The 20,112-nt window shown below is 47.5% G+C and overlaps 1 protein-coding gene across 1 annotated transcript in view; it reads left to right on the top strand.

The window, feature by feature from the left end:
* srrm4 (serine/arginine repetitive matrix 4) overlaps positions 1-20,112 on the top strand; it is an 87,711-nt gene that overhangs the window by 66,298 nt on the left and 1,301 nt on the right. The window contains exons 7-13 of the mRNA XM_042337347.1: positions 429-512; positions 4,721-4,898; positions 15,748-16,034; positions 17,245-17,460; positions 17,937-18,047; positions 18,542-18,670; positions 19,277-19,407. Coding sequence (XP_042193281.1) covers positions 429-512; positions 4,721-4,898; positions 15,748-16,034; positions 17,245-17,460; positions 17,937-18,047; positions 18,542-18,670; positions 19,277-19,407 — 1,136 coding nt within the window. The remainder of the gene's footprint in view (positions 1-428; positions 513-4,720; positions 4,899-15,747; positions 16,035-17,244; positions 17,461-17,936; positions 18,048-18,541; positions 18,671-19,276; positions 19,408-20,112) is intronic.

Here is a 20,112-nt window from a genome sequence, read left to right as displayed (position 1 = left end):
GCGCACAGCAAAGTCCCACAAACTGTGTGGATTGAGTGACCCGATTGATGTTTTTTTGAACGGATTATTACTCCCGGAAAGTGATCCGCCAATCGAAGTGATCCCAGGTCCTCTCACTTTTGAGGCGAGCTCTCTCACCAATAGATTCCACATCGTATATCATAATATATATATATATTCCATCGAATATTATGATATTATGATGTGACCGTACAAGGTGATACAGGGTGAGCAAAAAGTCATGATACTATTACAGTATCTGATAAGTCTTGAAGAAATTATGATATTTAGAGGTTTTTTTAGATAATAGGGCAGTTATCACATCGTTTTGGTCACCCTATATATGCTCTAACCAATACACTAGTGGATTAGAAATGGTCAGGGTGATTCTCAGCACTGATCACCTCTCTTTCTTGTGTCCCAATAAGATCTTGGAGTGGGTCACCTTCACGCAAAGCACACAGAGGGCGACGCTCCATCACAAGGAGCTCAGGCTCCAGCTGTTCCAGCAGGTAAATCAGAGCCTCTTTCCCCCAATTCTACGCTTACACCCCATTCAATCAGTCACAGCACCAGCATTTTATCACCACTCTATCATACAGTAAACCTCACATAAGTGGTCTCACTTGGAACCATACATTTAACATGACTTATGCAAAGCATGAGCTATATCAAACTTGCAGAGAATATAAAGTCTTGAACAGGACTTGGGCAGGTTTATGACTTAGATGTTCCTCAGTTTCCCCTCCTTCCACCCTCGCTCTCTCTCCCTGCCCTCCATTCTTCTCCCCTCACTCCCAAATTTGGAAGCTGTCTTTGAAACAAACCTCCCTGATGGAATGCAGGGATTTGAACCTGCGTGGAAATTTCCACCCAGATTTCCTGTTGCCATCACCGCAAAGTTTCTTTGTATTTCAAGCAAACCCAAATTTTCTCTCTCTCGTCCGTCCCTCCCTCCCTCCCTCCCTCCCTCTCTAACACAGGGCTGATGTCCAGAAATGGTGTTGGGGAAAGGGCAGTTGAACGGGACTCTTAAAAGGAAACGGCACAGACAGGATAGACCGAATAGCCTTCTCCTGTGCTGTAAATAGCTAACGTTCTAGGCAAAGCAAAGCTCCAAAATGTGCTTTTCCCCCACTCCGACCAAAATAAACCCACATAAGCTGATTCCCCTTTCCCCAAGGGAGAACATTGCTCTGTTTTCCCCATTATAAGAGAACACAGTTCAATCTTAGGGCAGTTTCTGCTGTGGACTTGTCTCTTGCTGGGAACTCCGAGGAGGGTGGGAATTGTCTCAAACATAATCCGACTGCCGGAGAGGCAAAACAGACGTCCCACCAGCACAGGGCTGGGTTTAAACCAAGGTCTGAGAAGACGTCTCATTTTACAGCACATTGTGTCCTTTTTGGGAGTGAAAGCTTACAAGATGGGAAGCTTTGCACAACGGGTTAGGTAAGTTAGCAGCTGCACCAGATGTTTGGCTTCGTAAAGGGTCAACATAATGACTCAGACCTCCACCCCATCACGACTGCGTGCATGAGGCGAGCGAGCAAGCGAGCATGTGAAAGCATCTCTGGCACACTTCATGTTGGTCGACTAATGCACTAATGTCTCTAACGTTAACACTTTCAGTGGAAAGTCACAGAGTGGTTCTCTATGCGCCGAGGGGCAGTTTGTTCCTCAGCATTACATACACCAACACCAACCTGCATTTATGTTGCACCCTTCACGTGGGGTAGCATCTTGGAGAGCTTAACGATGGCGGAGTTTGACGCTGAGCCGGGGAGAGAGAGGATGTTACCGTAGGCACGGTCGAAGAGGAAGGTCTTCAGTTGCGATCTGAAGATGGGTAAAGAGGGGGCAAGGCACAGGGATTGAGGCAGTTGACCAATTTTATCTAGTGAATAGTTGGCCAGGACACCAGGAGAAACTCCCTTCTCTTTAAAAGCATTGCAGAGGTATTTTTTAATGTCTTACCTGAACAAGGTAGCTCCGTGTAACGTCTCACCCGAAGGACAGCACCTCCGACCATGCAGCACTCGACCAGCAGTGCACTTGGGTGTCAACCTAGACGGTATTAGTTCAAAATCCCGGCATCCAGTGGGGCTTCAAACCACAACCTTCGGGTTCGGAGGCAGGAGTATGACTGACCTAACCAGGCTGACACACAAAGAATGGCTTTAAACCCATTTTTCCCCCATTCAATGGGAAAGCTTTTGGATGTGGTTCGCAAATTCCACGTATGAGCCCTGTTTGCATGTAAGTTGGCTCCCAGCGCAAATCAGGATAGAAATTGGATACCAACATAATGCAGCCAGCAGAGCTTTCAGTATTTAAAGCCTGGATTAACGTTGGACAATTTGAGCAAATAAAATGGCAATTGTGCCATAAATCAACTGCAATTCAAAGAAGATTTATTTTCTCAATTTCTAGATCCGCCCAAAGAAATACTCCAGCCCCCGGTGGTAGACGGTATTATTAGTAAAAAATAATAAAAATAATCCTTGCATTTGATATTTTTGCATTTGATGTTTCGCCCACAAAATATACAATCATTTTACTTTACAGTGTATTCAAATGCAAGGATTATTGTAAGGACTGTTACATTATTATATGACGCCTTTCACATCAGGGAAGCGCTTCACAGGATTTTACTGTAAAGTGTAGTGACTGTCTATTTTGGAGTTCTCAGTCATGTACCGGCCAGCCCTGTATTTCGATCTCGGGAGAGGTAATCTAGAATATACTGTAAAGTGAATTGACTGTGTATTTTGTGGGTGAAACGCTTTGAGACATCCTCCTGAATGCTAATATGCAAAGCAAGGATTATTATTCTTATAACTCGGACAGACTGCATGGAACTGTTCTCTGATGTCTGAACTTGGATTCAAAGTGAAGTCAAGCGGAGCAATTTCAACCTAGTTCCTGCCTTGACTCAACTGCAATGCACAAAGATGTCCACAATAAGGCACTAATTGGCATTAAATTAGCGGTTCCCTTCAGAGCCGCTGTGAGGATAGTGAGTGTGCGGAGGAGAAAATGTCATAGTGTTGCAAAAAGGGACGCTTCTCAGAAGATGGGGGTCAAATCCTATCATTACAACAGTGTCTGTCGAGCTTTATCCTGTAAGTAACTCATGCTGTAGCCTGAGCTTAAGTCTTAAATGCCAGCAGTCACTGAGAACAAAATTGTTCCTTTTTTCAGCTCTGCTATCTCACCAGCTTAAAGGAAATTCGCCCAAACCCGCTCTAGACATAATTAAACGTAACATGTTCATTACTTGCGATTGGAATACGTGGGTGAAGCGGAGGAGGTTCGTTTTTTTAATTAAACACTTTTTTATTAAAATGACATTCCCACTGACTAAGCATGAATTTTCTTAGCGTTGATGGGATTCTTGGCTTATACTATTCTTTTTAATAATTTAATAATCCTCACTTTCGATCTGGTGCTTTATCCCGTCCTCGAGATGCTTCAAGGCACTTCGCAGGAATTTATGGTGAAGTGCAATGACTGCGTATTTGTAAGTGAACGAGGCAGACAGTTTGCGCACAGCGACGTCCCACAAACAGCCATGAATTGAATGATCAGTTTTATCCGAGGGATTGTTGGCCAGAACATCGAGAGAAAACCCCTTCTCTTTTCAAATAACTCGACGGGATCGCTAACGTCCACCTGAACAGAACAGACGAGAACTTGGATTAACGTCTCATCCAAAGAAAGGCACCTTCCGACAATGCAACACGCCCCCAGCACTGCATTGGATTGTCGGCATAGTTTATATGGGTTCCAAGCCCCGATGTGGGACCTGAACCCACAACCTTCTGACCTGACTACGAGGAGAGAGAGTGCTCCCAACTTAGTCAGGCTGACACGTAGTTATTGGCGTAGTTAGAAATTATAAGACAATTTAAGGCTACTTAATGAATTCAGAAGTGTGGCATTTAGGCTGTCCAGACTCTGGTATCTAGGGAATAATGAGGTGTATTAAAGTATTCCATTTAAATGTGCAGTTAACATTAACATTACATGAGATTGAAGCTATTAAACTGAGGTCATTGTACATTGTCTGTACAGGACTAACATTTGCTAACATTAACCTATGATGTAGCTTTCTCCAGCCGTGTTCCAGTCAAATTTCCAATGAATAAATCTCCTTGCGTTTGATACGTCACTGATGTGGCTCAAAGCGCTTCACAGGAATTTGCAAGAAAGTGTAGTGACTGTGCATTCGGTTTGCCCACAAAACACAGAGTCACTCCACCCTCTGGTAATTTCTGGAAAGAAAGTGGATACTGTAAAATGAAATTGACTGTGTATTTTGTGGGCGAAACACGGCAGCAAATTGCGCACAGCAGTGGCCCCACAAACAGTCGTGGATTGAGCGACCATATTTTTGGGGTTTGTTTGTTTCTTTTTTTTCTTGAGCGATGTTTAGCCCCGGAAAGTGATCCGCCATACGCTCGATTAACAACCTATTGTTAGTTCCTATTTACTGCTAGGTAAAGCGGAGGCGTGTGGAGTTAAGGAAAAAAAAATTTCCCCTTCGAATTGCTTTCGCCGTGAAATTGATTTCGCCGGCGTTGTTAAGCTCTCTGAGACCCCACCTCGGGCGAAGGCCGCTGTATAAATGCGAGAGGCGGTCATTGTTGATGTTGTCGATGTCGTCGTTGCGGAACACCGGTTACAGAGTTCACTCCTGGTTCTGTTTACGCTGTAGCAATGAAGGCCGGTCAGGACCGGGGAGAGACTTACGTGGCAGGTCGAGAAGCAGCAGCCCCAGAGTTTGCTCCAAGGCCAACGACAAGCAGGTCGTCTATGGCAAAGGTCGTGCCTCTTCAGCTGGGTCACCGTGTAAAAGCCCCCGGAATAAACCCGGCAAATCCGCTGACAAAATAGTGAGTACTGAGGCCAATTTTATAGCTTGCACTAAGATCAAGATTAATAGGAGATGAAAATCTTTATTCGGGCCACATAAAATAAAGGGCGGTTGACAATTCAAGACACGTGTGTATTGATTTAATAAATAGAATTAGTTAGACATTCCCTCTCCAGCTCTCCCCACCCTCCCCACCCCTCCCCGGGCCACCCCTGTCCTGCCCCGTTTCTCTCGTCCTCCGCTGGTTGCTTTAACTAGACCAAAACGTGACGTTCTCTTATTTTGGGACTTTTTTTCTATCAAGAAGCCTTTTGTTTTATAATAATAATAATAATAATAATAATAATAATAATAATAATAATAATAATAATAATAATAATAATAATAGGGAGACATCTCAAAGCCCTTTGCGGAATATACTGTCAAGTGAATTTTCCCCGAGTCGCTGGTCTGTAGTAAACAAACCCTTGTTGCCCAGTCTCGCATTCAGCTTGATATTAAAGAGCCGGGCACCAATGCTGCTTTAAGTGATGATGTACTAGATTCAAAGGCATGAATCTGGTGCAGCCCAACAGAACCCTCGCCCAGCCCCTACCCCAACCCTCCCACCCCCAACCCCACCCCCAACCCCTCGCTTGATTTCAGCATTATTAAACAACTTCCAACCAATTTAAACGTCATTGGCGGGAGAGATTCGAGGGTGTGCCCTGTTCCGCACTGTCATTTTGCGTGGTCCGAACAGTGTGGCTAAGTGACTGACTGAACAGTATTGCGTTTTGAAGGTTATCACTGTGTTTTCTTATGTGTTAGCATTTAGTTTGGTATAATCCTCTGGACAGGTGTTAAGATATTAAAAGCAAAGTGTGAAGAGGATTGCTGCATGTTTCCGAAATGGGGGAATCTGCATTGGGGCAATTTATAACAATAATGCTTACATTCGATATAGCGCCTTTCACGTCAGGAGGATGCCTCAAAGCCCTTCACAAGTTTATACCGCAAAGTATATGTCGCGGGTGATCGCGGCAGTCTTTTTGGGATCAACAATGTCCCACAAAAAGTCATGAAGTGATTGACCAATTTTCTTACTTGGGGGAATTCTTGGCCAGGGACACCGGGAGAAACTCCCTTCTCTTTTCGAATGGGACCTTGGGATCTTTAACATCCACTCAAACGGGCAGTCGTGATCTGGGTTTAACCATCCGAACGACGGCACCTCTGAAAATGCAGCTGCCAATCCCCTCCCCCCCCCCCGCCCCAGCATTGCACTGGAGTGTCAGCGTAGAATATAAGCGTCCAAAGCCCCAAAGTGGGGGCTTGAGCCCACAACCTTCTGACCTGACCCGGAGACGGGAGTGCCTCCGACTGAGCCAGTCTTGAGCTCTGTGTAAAATTAACATGTTAAAGTTGCTGCACAGTGAAACCTCATTTCATCTCGCTGAACGCAAACATTGTAATGTCACTTTTTTCCCCATTCCTTCATAGCAGTGTGTAGCGGGGACGCTGGTGGGGGGTGGGGGGTGATGGGGAGTGGTGTGGGTTGCGGGGCGGTGTAGGGGAAGACGGCTGATTCATTTAATTTAAGGGAATAACTTGCGTTGACACTCGATTTATCTGCAACAAAAATTCATTAGAAGAAATAAAAACATATGCGGGGTAACAGGACATTGTGAACACCGTGTACAAAGTGAAAAGTAACTTTGTGTGAGAGCATTGTTGTGAGCTGAAAGCACTGTTGAAGTCAAATCCAATCTATTTTGCTGCATGTGTGTGCGCGTGTGTGTGTATGTGTGTGTATGCACATGTGTGTGTGTGTGCAATTGTGTGTGTGTGCGTGTGTGCGCAATTGTGTGTGTGTGTGTGTGCATGTGTGTGCGCATGTGTGCGTGTGTGCGCATGTGTGTGTGTTCGTGTGTGTGTGAATGTGTGTGTGAGCGTGTGCCCTAACCATTCTGCGCAGTGTTTCCTAAAATTTCCTTTTTTGGTTCGAAAGTGAGCAAGGCCCGAAATGAATACAGCATCAGTCCACAGGGCAACCTCCAAATAATGTGTTGGTATATCAGAGGTAATAATAATAATAATTTCATTTGATGTAGCGCTTTTCACGTCTTTGCGACGTCTCAAAGCGCTTTGCAGAATAGACTCTAAAGTCAAATTGACAGTATATTTGTGGGCGAAATGCGGCAGCCAATTGCGCACAGCAGCGTCCCACAAACAGTCGTGGATTGAAGTAACCAATTTTATTATTGTTTTTTTGTCTTGAGGGGTTATTATCAGGTGGGTGAAGTAAGGAAATTTGCCCAAGGTTTCGCCCTGTCGGGAATCGAACCCAGGTCTCTTGCTTGCGAGGCGAGTGCCCTAACCACTGAGCTACAGGACTCCACTGGTACCATGGACATAGGGCAAACCCTTAGGGCAAGGATATCTGCTTCAGATCTCTTATTATTAAACGGTTCATGTGGGGTTATGAAAAGCATGTGCCGCCTCTTTGATAAAGGGCCTAATTTATTTTATAAAAATAATCCTTGCATTTGATAAAGTGTTTTATCACTTCCAGGCGTCTCAAAGCACTTCCCAGAATATACCGTAAAGTGAATTGACAGTATATTTTGTGGGCGAAAATCAGCAGCCAATTGCGCACAGCAGCGTCCCACAAACAGTCATGGATTGAGTGACCAATTTATAAATTTTTAACGAANTTTTTTTTTAGGAAGGGCTTATTACTCCCGGAACTACCTGGGTTCCTACTTACTGCTAGGTGAACAGAAGGGTGCGGAGTAAAGAAAATTGCCCAAGGTTTCGCCCTGCCCGGGAATCGAACCCGGATCCTCTCACTTTCGAGGCGAGCGCTTTAACCAATAGACTCCACTTGCGGTGTCTCTTAACCGATTTCCTAATAAGAAACGGTTGTTTATCAAATTTCTGTAATGCGGAGCGTGCTACTGGCTGATTATTGAATTTCTGAAACATCATCGACTGTGGTGTGAACGCATTTGACTTTTCGAAGTCTCAAAGTGCTTAAGTTCGTTGCACATGCATTTCTTATTAAGAAATCCGTCAGCGCAAATTAGAGCCGGGTATTCCCATGGGTAGGTTGGGACAATCACCAATGCCTCCAAAAGACACACACAGAGACAGAGAGAGACAGAGAGAGAGACACACACACACACACACAAATACACACAGACACACGCAGAGCCGGAGAGAGCCACGCGCACAGAGAGGTAGAGAGACACACACACAAGCAGAGCCACACACACACACACAGGCAGAGAGAGAGACACACACACACAAAGCCACACACAGAGAGGCAGAGAGACACACACACACACACACAGAGACACACACAGAGAGGCAGAGAGACACACACACACAGAGACACACACACAGAGAGAGACACACATAGACACACACACACAAACACACATGCACACAGATACATACAGTGTATAGTTTGGGACACAACATACAAAGCGACTGCCGGGATGTTGGAAGGCGAACTAGATGGACCTTGGTCTTCTTGCGCCTTATAGCAAATTCTTATGTACTTATGATCACCGGATTCCCATTTTAGAATTCCGAGACTGGGAGCGAGGGCGCCGGGCAGACTGGAAGAAACAGCTGGGATAGAGCTCTCTGTTCCTCCCAGTTGCTGCTCCCCAGTTCCTGAAGAGACACGGCTAAACCAAAGAGATATCGCGTTACAGCCGAGACAGATTTAGAATCTCGAATGTTTCCAGGCTCCTTTTATAATGCAAGTCTACATTTACGTAGCGCCCTTTCGTGTCGGGAAGATGGCCCAAAGCGCATTCAGACCCATTGTCGCGACCCAGAGTAAGTTTGCTGCATTATGAATAAACGCAGTCATTTTAAGGACATTTCGTCCGAGCTCTTTATTAATAATAATAATCCTTGCCTTACGGTTAGCACCTCGTCACGTTGTTGAGACGTTTCAAAGCGCTTCACAGAATATACTGTAAAGTGAAATGACTGTGTATTTTGTGTGCAAAATGCAGACTCTTTAAGTGGAGTCTCCATGAGCGTGAGGAAAACTTAATCGAATCAGTGGAGATTCGTGGAGCAATGTATTTAACCATCGACTCATGAATCCATGAGAGAGGAGAGAACAGAGAAAAATAGTGGATCGGGTTAGGAGGGCTGAAGGCTCGTGTGCAGAATAAATACCAGTGCTGACTAATTGAACCGAGTGGCCTGTTTCCGTGCAGTACAATCTGTGTAATTTCTTGTAATAAGTACGAGAGATAAATTTCATCTGCTTATTTTTGAGTTGCGTGGCGTCGATAATAAGAATAATCCTTGCAATTGACTGTGTATTTTGTGGGAGAAACACGGCAGCTAATTGCGCAAGGCAGTGGGTGACCAAATTATAATTTTTCTGAAGGGAATATTACTTCCCGGAGAACGCTGCACCAATTGATCATTTTATTTTATTTTATTTTATTTTATTTTATTTTATTTTATTTTATTTTATTTTATTTTATTTTATTTTATTTTATTTTATTTTATTTTATTTTATTTTAAGTCAATGAAAGGCTCCCACCAATTTCTGGGGAAAAGATAAGGTGGGGAAACAGTGAGGATGTTGAATACGACATCCTTTACATAACAACAACAACAACAACTCACATTTAATATAATGCCCTTTACGCTGGACCGAGTCTCGGAGAGCATATAAAGAGAGTTAACCTGTGAAATATTCATCTTAGGTTGGTTGTATGACCACTGGTAATACAATATACAGCCCGAGTGCTATTATATATTTAGAGTTGATCTTTATAAAGGTCGCCCCAGTCTTTTTATTGTAACCACAGGAGGATTGGATTAATGCGTTGGAAACTATGGAACAGAATGTGGGTCAGAGCTTGAGACTTTAAAGAGGTAGTGCCCATTTGTCAGATAGTTGGCATTATTTGCTCCAGCAGAAATAATGTAACCTCTCCTTTAATCTTGCTCCAGAGCATCTGCGAAGCCAGATGGCTGTTGGCAGCTTTGAGGTTTGAGGCTGTCAATGGCTGTCACTCAAACTCACCTACTGCAGTCGAGGCGAGAATTTGGTCAGTACTTAGTTAAAATTTTATGTGGCCAATTTTATTTTTTCTTGCTTCATTTTCTTCCCACTGGCATCTCCACCTCTATTCCTCCTCTTGCTCGCGTATGGTTCCGTAGGCAATGATTTCCCTCCCTTCCCCTATCCCCGGCCATTAATAATAATACTAATCATAAAAATAATAATCCTTACATTTGATATGCTTTAATCACATCATTGAAACCGGCCTTGAAGGAGGCGAGGGAGGAAGCGAGGTGGAGGGATTGTCGGATGGAGTTCCAGAGTGTGGGGGTAGGGAGGCTGAAAGCCCGGCCACCGATGGGAGAGCGGGTCGGGCGGGAGACACGATGCAGGCCAGAGCCCCCTGAACGGAGGGAGCGGGCAGATTCGTAGGGAGTCAGCAGATCAGAGAGGTCAGAGGGGGCGAGGCCATGGATGGCCTTGAACGTGAGGACGAGGATCTTGAATTCGATCCTCTGGGGGATGGGGAGCCAGTGGAATCGGGCGAGGGTGGGAGTGGTGGGGTCACGGAGCCTGGTGCGTGAGAGTACACGAGCTGCAGAGTTGTGGATGATCTGCAACTTGTGAAGGGAAGAGTTGGGAAGGCCGATGAGGAGGGAGTTTCCATAATCGAGCCTACTGCTAGGTAAACAGAGATGGGTGGAGTAAGGAAACGTGCCTGGGAATCGAACCTGGGTCCTCTCGTTCGCGAGGCGAGTGCTCTGACCGATATGCTGTACATGTGTGAGCCTCGGCAGGTCACCCAGCTGTAGAGGGTGCCTGACTTCTCCCCACCTGGCTGCCACACACGCACGCACACAACAGGAGCAGCAAACCCAGCTTTTTTTCTCTTCCCACCCTACTGACCACAAAGACAGGGATTGAAACCAGCGAGCTCTTGATCTGTAAACTGCGGTTAAATGTCTACTACACCATCAGGGCTGCCCCTGTTCAGGAGTTCATAACTGGGACATTAGATGGAGTCCTTCACTGAAGTTTCCATCAAACTCAATAACGAGTGGAAGACCGCTATTTGTTTTGGCCAGCCGGGTGTCTGACGCATGTGGAAACCCATCAGTGTTGCTTAAAAGTCTCCAAACCAAGCTGAGAATTCCATACATCCCACCTACACATGGAAATGCCAGAGATAGATTGTAGGAATGGAAAGTGCGGACTCCCTCGCGCTCTCTCTCCCTAGAGGGATGCTTCCTGCTTACCTAATTCCAGAACGTATCAGGCCAGAAATATATTGTATTGAATATTTTAAAATAAATATAGAAATATCGGAAGACTGATAGAGGTCGCGAGTCACGAAGGTTTGGGTTACATTCTTGAACCGTGCCTTTGACCTTTCTGCCTTGCAAAGGGGCAATTTCAGGACAGACACCAGGAAGTATTTCTTTACTCAGCAGGTGCAGGGTAGGAGGGTGACAGAAGATGTGGTCGAAGAGGACGGTCTTCAGTGTAATATTAGGGTATTAAGGAATTTTCAGCTCTGAAATGGGGAACTTCTGCTTCAGGCAAACTCCAGCCTTGGCTCCCAATTCACCTCCACCCTCCAAAACACACACACAGACACACACAACCACACACATAGATACACACATACCTCACTCCTGGACAAACTCAAACTGCTCGCAAGATTGATTTGGATGAAGAATGCCCTTCAGCCCATCCGATCTCATCCCTCCGGAATACCCGCCCGACGCTTTCCCCATCACAGCATCGAGCTGCTTTTTAAATGAAACCCAGTGTCCTGGCCTCAACCACCCTTCTAGACAACCCTGTTCCAGTCGTTAATTACCCTCTTGAGTTAAAAAATATTTCCTGGTGTCTGTCCTGAAATTGACCTTTGCAACCCTGAATCAGCATCCTCTTGTTCTGCTCTCTCCGTGCGTCCGAAAGTATTTGATCTGGATGTTTACTATCTCAATCCTGTTTAAAATCCTTTAAACCTCTATAAGGTGCCCTCTGCGACATCTGCTTTCAAGCCTGGGATCGGAGGCTCAGCTGGAATGAGCCGCGACAGACTGTCAGTGCTCACAGCCAAGTACTCACCGTACATAATGGGGATAGTGAGAGGGGCCGTGTCTCCACAGGAACTTGGTCTGGTGGGAGGAACGGAATAATAGGGGAAAAAGGCAGGTGGTGGTGAACGAGAAGTAGATGATAACACTCACTGGTAAGACTCGCTGTTGCCACCAATGAGTCAGCTGTCCAACTTAAGTGATTTATGTTTCAGGGGAAAACAGGAGAGAACTACTGATACGATGCGTGCATAAGCACAAATAAGGATTGCGTAATAATAATAATCTATACGATTAGTTAGCGCCTTTCATGTCTGAAGGACGTCTCGATGCGTTTCGCAGGATGTGCTGTAAAGCGGAATAAATTGTTTTTTGCGGGCGGAATGCGGCGGCCGATTTGTGCGCGGTGACGTCCCGCGGAGTTGCGCGACAAGCAGGATGGTTTGCGTAACGCGGGGCACAAGACGAGGGAGTCACTCACTCCTCCCGCGAATGCAATGTCAATAACCAGCTTTGCTTTGTGCCTCTGTCTCTGTCCCTCCATCCCATGTAACTCATCCCATTGTACTCTCGCGATTCGGCTCTCGTAAGAGAATCGTCGCCCGTCTCTTATCATTCGCTCTCGGCCCGTGGTGCTCACCGATGGTGCCCCAGGGAATGCGGTTACCTGTAAAAATGCTTATTTTTAAAATATATCCACCTCTATTAAAAAAAAAGAACCAAGCGTTCGGTATCTAGCGAATTCATTAAACTGACAGAAGTTTGTTGTGCTTTGCTCGGAACTGTGTCGCGCCAATGGAGAAATGTTCTTTGCGTTTTCTTTCTAATCCTGCACTCGAAATGAATAAGGGAAAGGTGGGTATTGTCGCTAAATTTACAATTCAAGCCAGTTACAGCGATAGACGATGTCGTCCCTGGAAACAAAGTGCTGTTTGAAACCGAAAAAAAAATGGAGTACATTGCAGCTCCGAATATGTGTGAGTGATAGGCCAATTTCATTTCTGAGGCCAAGTGCCTAATTGTTTAGATCTTAAAGGCAATCAGGACTCTAACTCAGCAAGGCAGGCTTTGACATTTTGCCATCCACTGTCGTTAGCTCAGTTAATTCAACCGTTCAAAATTGTCACGCGTGATTTCTGACACCAAGGCAACCCCGCGAGGCACGAAACCCAGGGTGTTTAAACCACAGGGTCTTTGACTTCCCGGCACTTGTTGCTAGTTTGCGTAAACGTTTTGATGGGATCCTGCAAAAGTTTTTTGGTGATCCTTTCATGCTCACGGTTGAAGCTCGTTGACACTTTGGTCTAGCGCCTTATCACGCCGTTGAGACGTCTCAAGGTATACCGTAAAGTGCAGTGACTGTGTGTTTTGTGGGCGAAACTGAATGACCGTTTCACTTTACTCTCCCCGTTTATTTTCTTCCTTATCCTTTTCCTTTGCACCTCTCCAGTGTCCTTTTGTAGGTGGTGCGCCCATAACCTGCACACAGTATTCCACATGTACGCGCACTGTTCATGTGCAGACTCAGAATAACTTGCCTTGACCTTAAACTGCATCCCAGTACATGGTTAGCATGCTTGAAGCAGTCTGATATTGACTGGATGCTTTCAGTAGAGGGTCAATAATCAATCTAGATTCTTCCCCTTTTCTTCCTTGCTAATAAATAGACTTTAATTCTGTAGACATATTTAAGGTGTCCTCTTCCAATGTATTCCAAATGCAGAATATTGTCATATTGTCACCTATGAAATACACAGTCACTGCACTTCACAGTAAATCCTGTGAAGAATTCATAGGATACACCTTTTGAGATGTTCCCAGGACGTGAACGGTGCTGTATCAAACGTGAAAACTATTATTTTTATTTATGATAGTTATGTAATTATTACGCACCGCATTCTTACATCAAATCCGACTTTTTCCGCTGTTTGGGAAGTTTGTCTGGAGTGAGAAGTCTCCAATTGCCTATGTAAAATTGTCACGTTAAAGGCAGCGGCTCAATCGACAGCTCGCAAAATTGTAAAATGCCATCGAACTCGCACATATTCTGTATTAAATGTACCACAATTACTCTTCCAAACATCCCCTTGGTTCGAGGAGAATTTGACGATCGAAACAGATTTATCAATTCACACCAGGTAGAAACTCACACAGGCAGACAGTCAGTTTAATGTTATTCTATCCTCTCCTCCTCACTCCCCCACCCCAACCCCCTTCCCCCCAGGGGCAAACCCAAACGGAATTACGACAGGCTTTCAAAGCTACGACAGATAAATCGATGAATCCTGCACTTAAATTGAATCGGGTTGCTGGCTCTCACAAATCAACCTGCTGTTTTCCGCTTTGAGCCATTGAAACTGTACTAATTTTGTTAATTTAATACCGGAACCGCTGCGTGAAAAGGCAGGAGCCAAGCCCTGAGGGTTGCTTCCCCCCGTCCCACCCCCCCGCCCCCCAGGAAGCTTAGCTCTCTGGTGATTAGAAACAATACATAGTTGTGATATACATAGTTTATAGTTTGGGACACGACATGTCACGCGACTGCCAGATGGTGGAAGGCGAATTGGACGGACCTCGGTCTTCTTTCGCCAGCAAATTCTTACGTTCTTCAGACCATAAGGGTTAAAAAGACGACAATGGGAGGGGAGAAGGGGGAAAGGGGGAAGGGGGTGGGGGAGGGAAAGAACGGTGATGGGGGAGAGGGGGAGAGTGGGTGAGAAATGACTAAAACGAACCGGCACTTAGCATCTTTTTTTGAGGTGGGGGTGGGGGGAGGGTGGGGGGGAGGAGGGTGGGGTGGGAACAAAAATAGCAAACAAGTTAAACTCATCCGTCCCACATGAATGAAAGGAGAAAAAAAATACATGAAAACACATAATATTCACATGGAAACAAAATGGAGGGATTTGGACAGGGTTTTGTGTCTTTTTTTCTTGTAATTTGAGACTCTAATGATGCACTTATGTTACCCGCTCTTCCCTTTTTCTTACACCTTACCTACTTAAGGAGGAATTCTTGATTGGTAAGTCGATGCTACCTACAGACCTAGGGATATATTGTAGGTCGGTGGTGAAAAAAAATAGATTTCTTCTACAGGAAACTCAAGCAGTACCTTTCAGAGGGCTTTTTTAGTTAAAGTGATGGACTATTTGTTTTGCGAGTTTAATTTCCGACATAATTCTCATTTTGTGATGTTCGTTCATCGCCCTCTCTTGCCACGCTTCTTGGGGTTTTATTGATTTCCACTTTTATGCAGTCCGTAGTTCTGTATTCACATTTCCCTCTCTTTCCCTTTTCTTTCTCTCTCTCTCTCTCTGTCTCTATTTCTTTCCCTTTCCCTCTCTCTCCACACACCACTTTTCCGTTGCCTTACTCCCTTCGTTCTTTGAGTTGGTTTATTTCTCTTATTATTAGTAAAAGAAAAAAAGCTTTTTTTTTTAAACTCCAATTTCCTTACGATTCTGATTTCTCTTACCACATGGTTTCGTTCGCATGCTTTTTTTTGGTTAAAAATTAAAACCACTACCCAAAAAAAAAAGCCAATTTTTTTGCATGACGTCTTAAGAAAAGAAAAAGAAAAAAAAAAAACGACGAGCTTTTCACGTTCAAAAAAGAGTTTGGGTTGGTTTTTTTTTTTTTTGGTTGGTTTCTGTTTCTTTTTGTGTGTTTGTAAGGGTAAGTGCCTTTAAAGGTATTCAGTGCATCATTGCCGCTGGTTTGTCTGCCTCCGCGCAGAGACTGTGCCACAGTGATAGCAGAGTGCTTTCTGTCTGCAGGTATGGAAGGCTCAGGACGAAGCTTTGACGAAGGATTACGACTCGGGCAATGACACCTCCTCGCCCCCCTCGGCCAAAGCGGCGGCCGTCAGATCGCAAGCTGCGGGGGAGGCCAAGTCGCAGCAGCCGTCCCAAGGGACCCCCTCCCCAGAGAAACTGAAGTTCAGTGACCTTGAGCATGGCTCAGATTCCGGGAACTCCGTAACCAGCTACCCGTCTCCGTGCAAAGGGGCGCCTTCTCCGCCTAATGCGTCGCCCGCTTACCAACTGGACAAGGGCGTCAGTCGGTAAGGCTTTCCCGACCGACTGCAGCAGCTGTGCGCGATCGGCTGTCGCGTTTCGCCAGCGGGGTGCGCGGTCGATTCACTTCGCAGTGTATCCCGTGAAGCGCTTTGGGACGTCTCGAAAGACGTGATAAGGCGCCGTCTCGAGCGCAAGGATTAGTGTTGTTATGACGCACGTCAACAATAACTTCCGCCCTTGGGATGGGACGTTAAACCGAGATCCCGTCGGTCTGTTCAGTTGGAACGTTAGAAATCCTCGCGGCGAAAAGACAAAGGAGTTTCTCTCCACCCGTGTCCCGGCCAACAGTCCAACCCCCCCCTCCCCCACCCCGAAAAAAATCGGTCACTCACTCTGTGGCTGTTCGTGGGACACTGCTGAGCGTAACTGCAGCTCGTGTGCTCTCACGCACCAGGCTCCGGGACCCCATCACTCCCACCCTCGCCCGACTCCACTGGTTCCCCATTCCCCAGAGAATCGAGTTCCAGATCCTCGTCCTAACTTTCAAGGCCATCCATGGCCTTGCCCCCTCCTACCTCTCTGACCTGCTGACTCCCTACCAACCTGCCCGCTCCCTCCGTTCATCAGGGTCCGGGCTGCTCCATGTCTCCCGCCCGACCCGCCCTACCATCGGTGGCCGGGCTTTCAGCCTCTCTGCCCCCACACTCTGGAACTCCGTCCCACGGTCCCTTCGCCTCACTTCCTCCCTCGCCTCCTTCAAGGTCGGCCTCAAGACCCTTCTCTTCGCTCGTGCCTTTGGTCGCCCTCCCACCTCTCTGCCTTCCCTCACCCCTACACGCCCCCTCCCCCATGCTCGGGCCCCGACATCTGACTGTTCAGCACTTTGGGACGTCCTCCCGACGTGAAAGGCGCTCTATAAATGTAATTTTGTTGTTGTTGTTGTAACTGGCTGCTGCTTTTCACCCCCAAAATACACATTCAATCCACTTTACAGTGTATCCCGGGAAGCGCTTTGGTGAGACGTCTCAACGACATAGTACGGCGCTGCATCAAACGGAAGGATTATTATTTTGTCCAGCTTGGACCACTTTAACCCCCTTGGAGATTTTGGTTGCAGGATTAATACGAAACAGCTTGATACTGTGATGGGAGGATGCTAGGAACAGATGGGTGGTGGGGGGGTGGGGGGGAAGGATTGGGGGGTTGGGTTTTGAACCCAGGGATAATTAACAGGTCGACTCTTTCCCCTTTCAGAGAGTTACCGTCGACCCACGACTGGTGCGCCACAAGCGACGAGAGGAAGAGAAGCCTCTCTCCCTCCCCGGGCAGACATCGCTCCAGGAGTGACTCCCGGAGCACAGGGCACCCCACCACTTCCCGGAGCTCCAGCCGTTCCTCCCGCTCCCGCTCTCCCGCGTACACCCCCACCACCAAATATTCCCGAAGCAGATCGCACTCGTCAGGAAAAAGGTTGGTGCGAGAGTGTTTGGGATATGGTGGGGTGAGGGGGGAGTGGGGGGACAAGTGAGAGGGTGATGGAGTGGGGTGGGGTGGTGGGGTGGGGGGGTATGGGGGGCAGGGGATAAATAGTTCCCTGCAAAGCGCTTTGAGACAACTGGAAGACGTGATAAGGCGCCATATCAAATGCAACGATTATTATTATTATTGTAATTATTACGTTCAATCTCTTGCCAGAGACAATGCAGCCCCCATTACTCCCCCCCTCCCCACCACCCCCCCCCCCCACCCTGACTGGAGAGGAGAAATAAACGTTGGGGTTGAAAATGCGATGGGTGATGTAATAATTATCACGGGTGTTATTGTCACACTGTCACAGTCTTTCCACTGCTGTGGAAAGAAAGGGAAGGGAAGTCTTAGCTAATGTCTGGCCATCGCTAGATTGACGCACGGATAATGAAGCTTTGTCCCCTTTTTGCCCCGTCCAGGTCTTCATCCCGATCCTCAAGTTATTCCCCGAAGTCCAGGAGGAGAAGCTCAGGAATCAGGAGCTCACGATCCCGTCGGAGTCCTAGCTACTCCAGATACAGCCCTCAGAGGTAGCTCGGGCCTTCATCTCTCCGTTGTAGCGTAGTGGGTTAGAGCCCTCGCCTCGCAAGCCAGAGGACCCGGGTTCGATTCTCAGGCGGAGTGACAGTGGTGGGGTGGGGGGTGGGGGGGGCGAGAAAACTTAGGCAGGTTTCCTTACTCCACACACGCCTCTGTTTGTCTCACAGTAAATGGGAACGCGGTTGTTAAGCGATTAGCGGATCGCTTTCCGGAGGTTATAATCCCTCCTCAAGAAAAACAATTGGGGTCGCTGTTGTGCGCCGCGTTTCACCCACAAAATACATTTGTCAATATATACTGTGAAGCGCGTTGAGACGTCTCGTAAACCACCCGATAAGGCACTGTATCATCAACAACAACAACAACTTGCGTTTATATAGCATCTCCCAGCGCTTAAATGCGAATGACATCGAACGCGAGAATTCTAAATATTCTTATTATATATAAATATATAATCCCGACGCTTTAAATCGCGATCGTGTAGGGACCACGACCGGGAACGTAAAAAGTACAGCTCGAGGGAGTCCAGGCGTCGGCGCTCTCGATCTTACTCTCCGATGAGGAAGCGCAGGAGAGATTCTCCCAGTCATTTGGAGCCTCGTAGGATCACCAGGTCTGTAACGGCAGCCGCTCACCGAGTCCTCTCTCTCTCTCTCTCTCTCTCTCCACTCTCTCTCTCTCTCTCTCTCTCTCTCTCGTGTGTTTCCTTACCGGACAGGAAAGGGGCGCGGTGGGGGGGTGGAGGGGTGGTGTGGTTGGGGGGATGTGGTGGGGGTTGTGGGTGGGGGGGTGGTGGTGGAATGGGGCAATTAAGCAAAAGAAAAAAGACGACTTAGATCCCTTTTTATTACACTGGGGTTATTTGGCGTGAACTTGAATCGCAGATAGTTAACGGATTGAAACGTTCCCCAAGTGATGGGATCAAAGCAAAGCTTTTAAAGTGCGTGTCAGTGGAGCCAATGACAAATGCCACGTCGGGACTCACACAGTCTAAGCTAATGCTCCAATGTAGTCCCGGGGCAGGGGTGGGGTGGGGGGTGTGTGTGTGGAGGGGTTGGGGGTCGCATTGTCATAGGCTTGCAAATTACCCGGTCCCTCCACTCCGGGTGGAAGCGCTTCTGAGCCGTCCTTGCGACTCTGCGAAGGCGCGATCCCCAAGGATGCAAGGATTACCATCGTTGTGGTTCATTGGTTTTATTGGGTTTGTGTCCTGCATTAGTGCTCGCAAACGCCCCATCCCGTACTACAGACCCAGCCCTCTGTCGTTCAGCAGCGTGAGCAGCTACTCCTCCTGGTACAGCGGCCGGAGCTGGAGTCGCAGCCGGAGCCGAAGCCGGAGCAAGAGCAGGAGTAGGAGCAGGACCCGGAGCAGGAGCAGGAGCAGGAGCCGGGGCCGGGGCCGGTCTCGCACCAGCACCAGCAGCGGCAGCGGCAGCGGTAGCGGCAGCGGCGGCGGCAGTTTCTACAGCTACCGCAGTCACAGTCGCACCCGGAGTTCGTCGGTGAGCGGGAGCAGCAGCCGGAGCAGGAGCAGGAGCAGCCGGAGCCGGAGTCGGAGCTATGACTCCTTCGGGAGCTACGAGAGCCTCAGGCGCTGAGGGCTCCCTCCTGCCATAGGCTTGCCGATTGGCCTCCGCGTGCGGTGTGCTGGTTTCCCCCCCACCCCCCCCCCCCCCACCCCTCCGCGGGGTCTACCCGGTGGAATCCGGGTCAGCCAGTTGGTGTCACAAGGCGCTCAGACTGAGGGACGTGTGTCTCCCAAACCCCCGCTCGCCCACCCCCCCACTCTTCTCCCTGCCCCCTCTCCTCTCCCGCTATCCCATCTCCCCGTTTACCTTGAGGACGGAATGAAAACCCTTACTTAAGAGGTGCCTGAACGAGGCTGTGTCACGGGTCCGGACGTGCGAGTGAGGCACACGGACGATCGATGTCTTAAGCGCGTGACGCAGTCTTTCCCACGTGGCACGGAGTTTTTGTTTCGAACAGAAAATGGTTGTCTTTTCCTTTCACTCCCCTCCCCTCACCCCCCCCCACCCCCCCAATCAAAAACATCCA

The sequence above is a fragment of the Callorhinchus milii genome, unplaced genomic scaffold (assembly GCF_018977255.1).
Source record: "Callorhinchus milii isolate IMCB2004 unplaced genomic scaffold, IMCB_Cmil_1.0 Scaffold8, whole genome shotgun sequence".
Lineage (NCBI taxonomy): Eukaryota > Metazoa > Chordata > Chondrichthyes > Chimaeriformes > Callorhinchidae > Callorhinchus > Callorhinchus milii.
The sequence above is the reverse complement of the archived record's forward strand: the minus strand, read 5'-3'. Positions and strand labels throughout refer to the sequence as shown.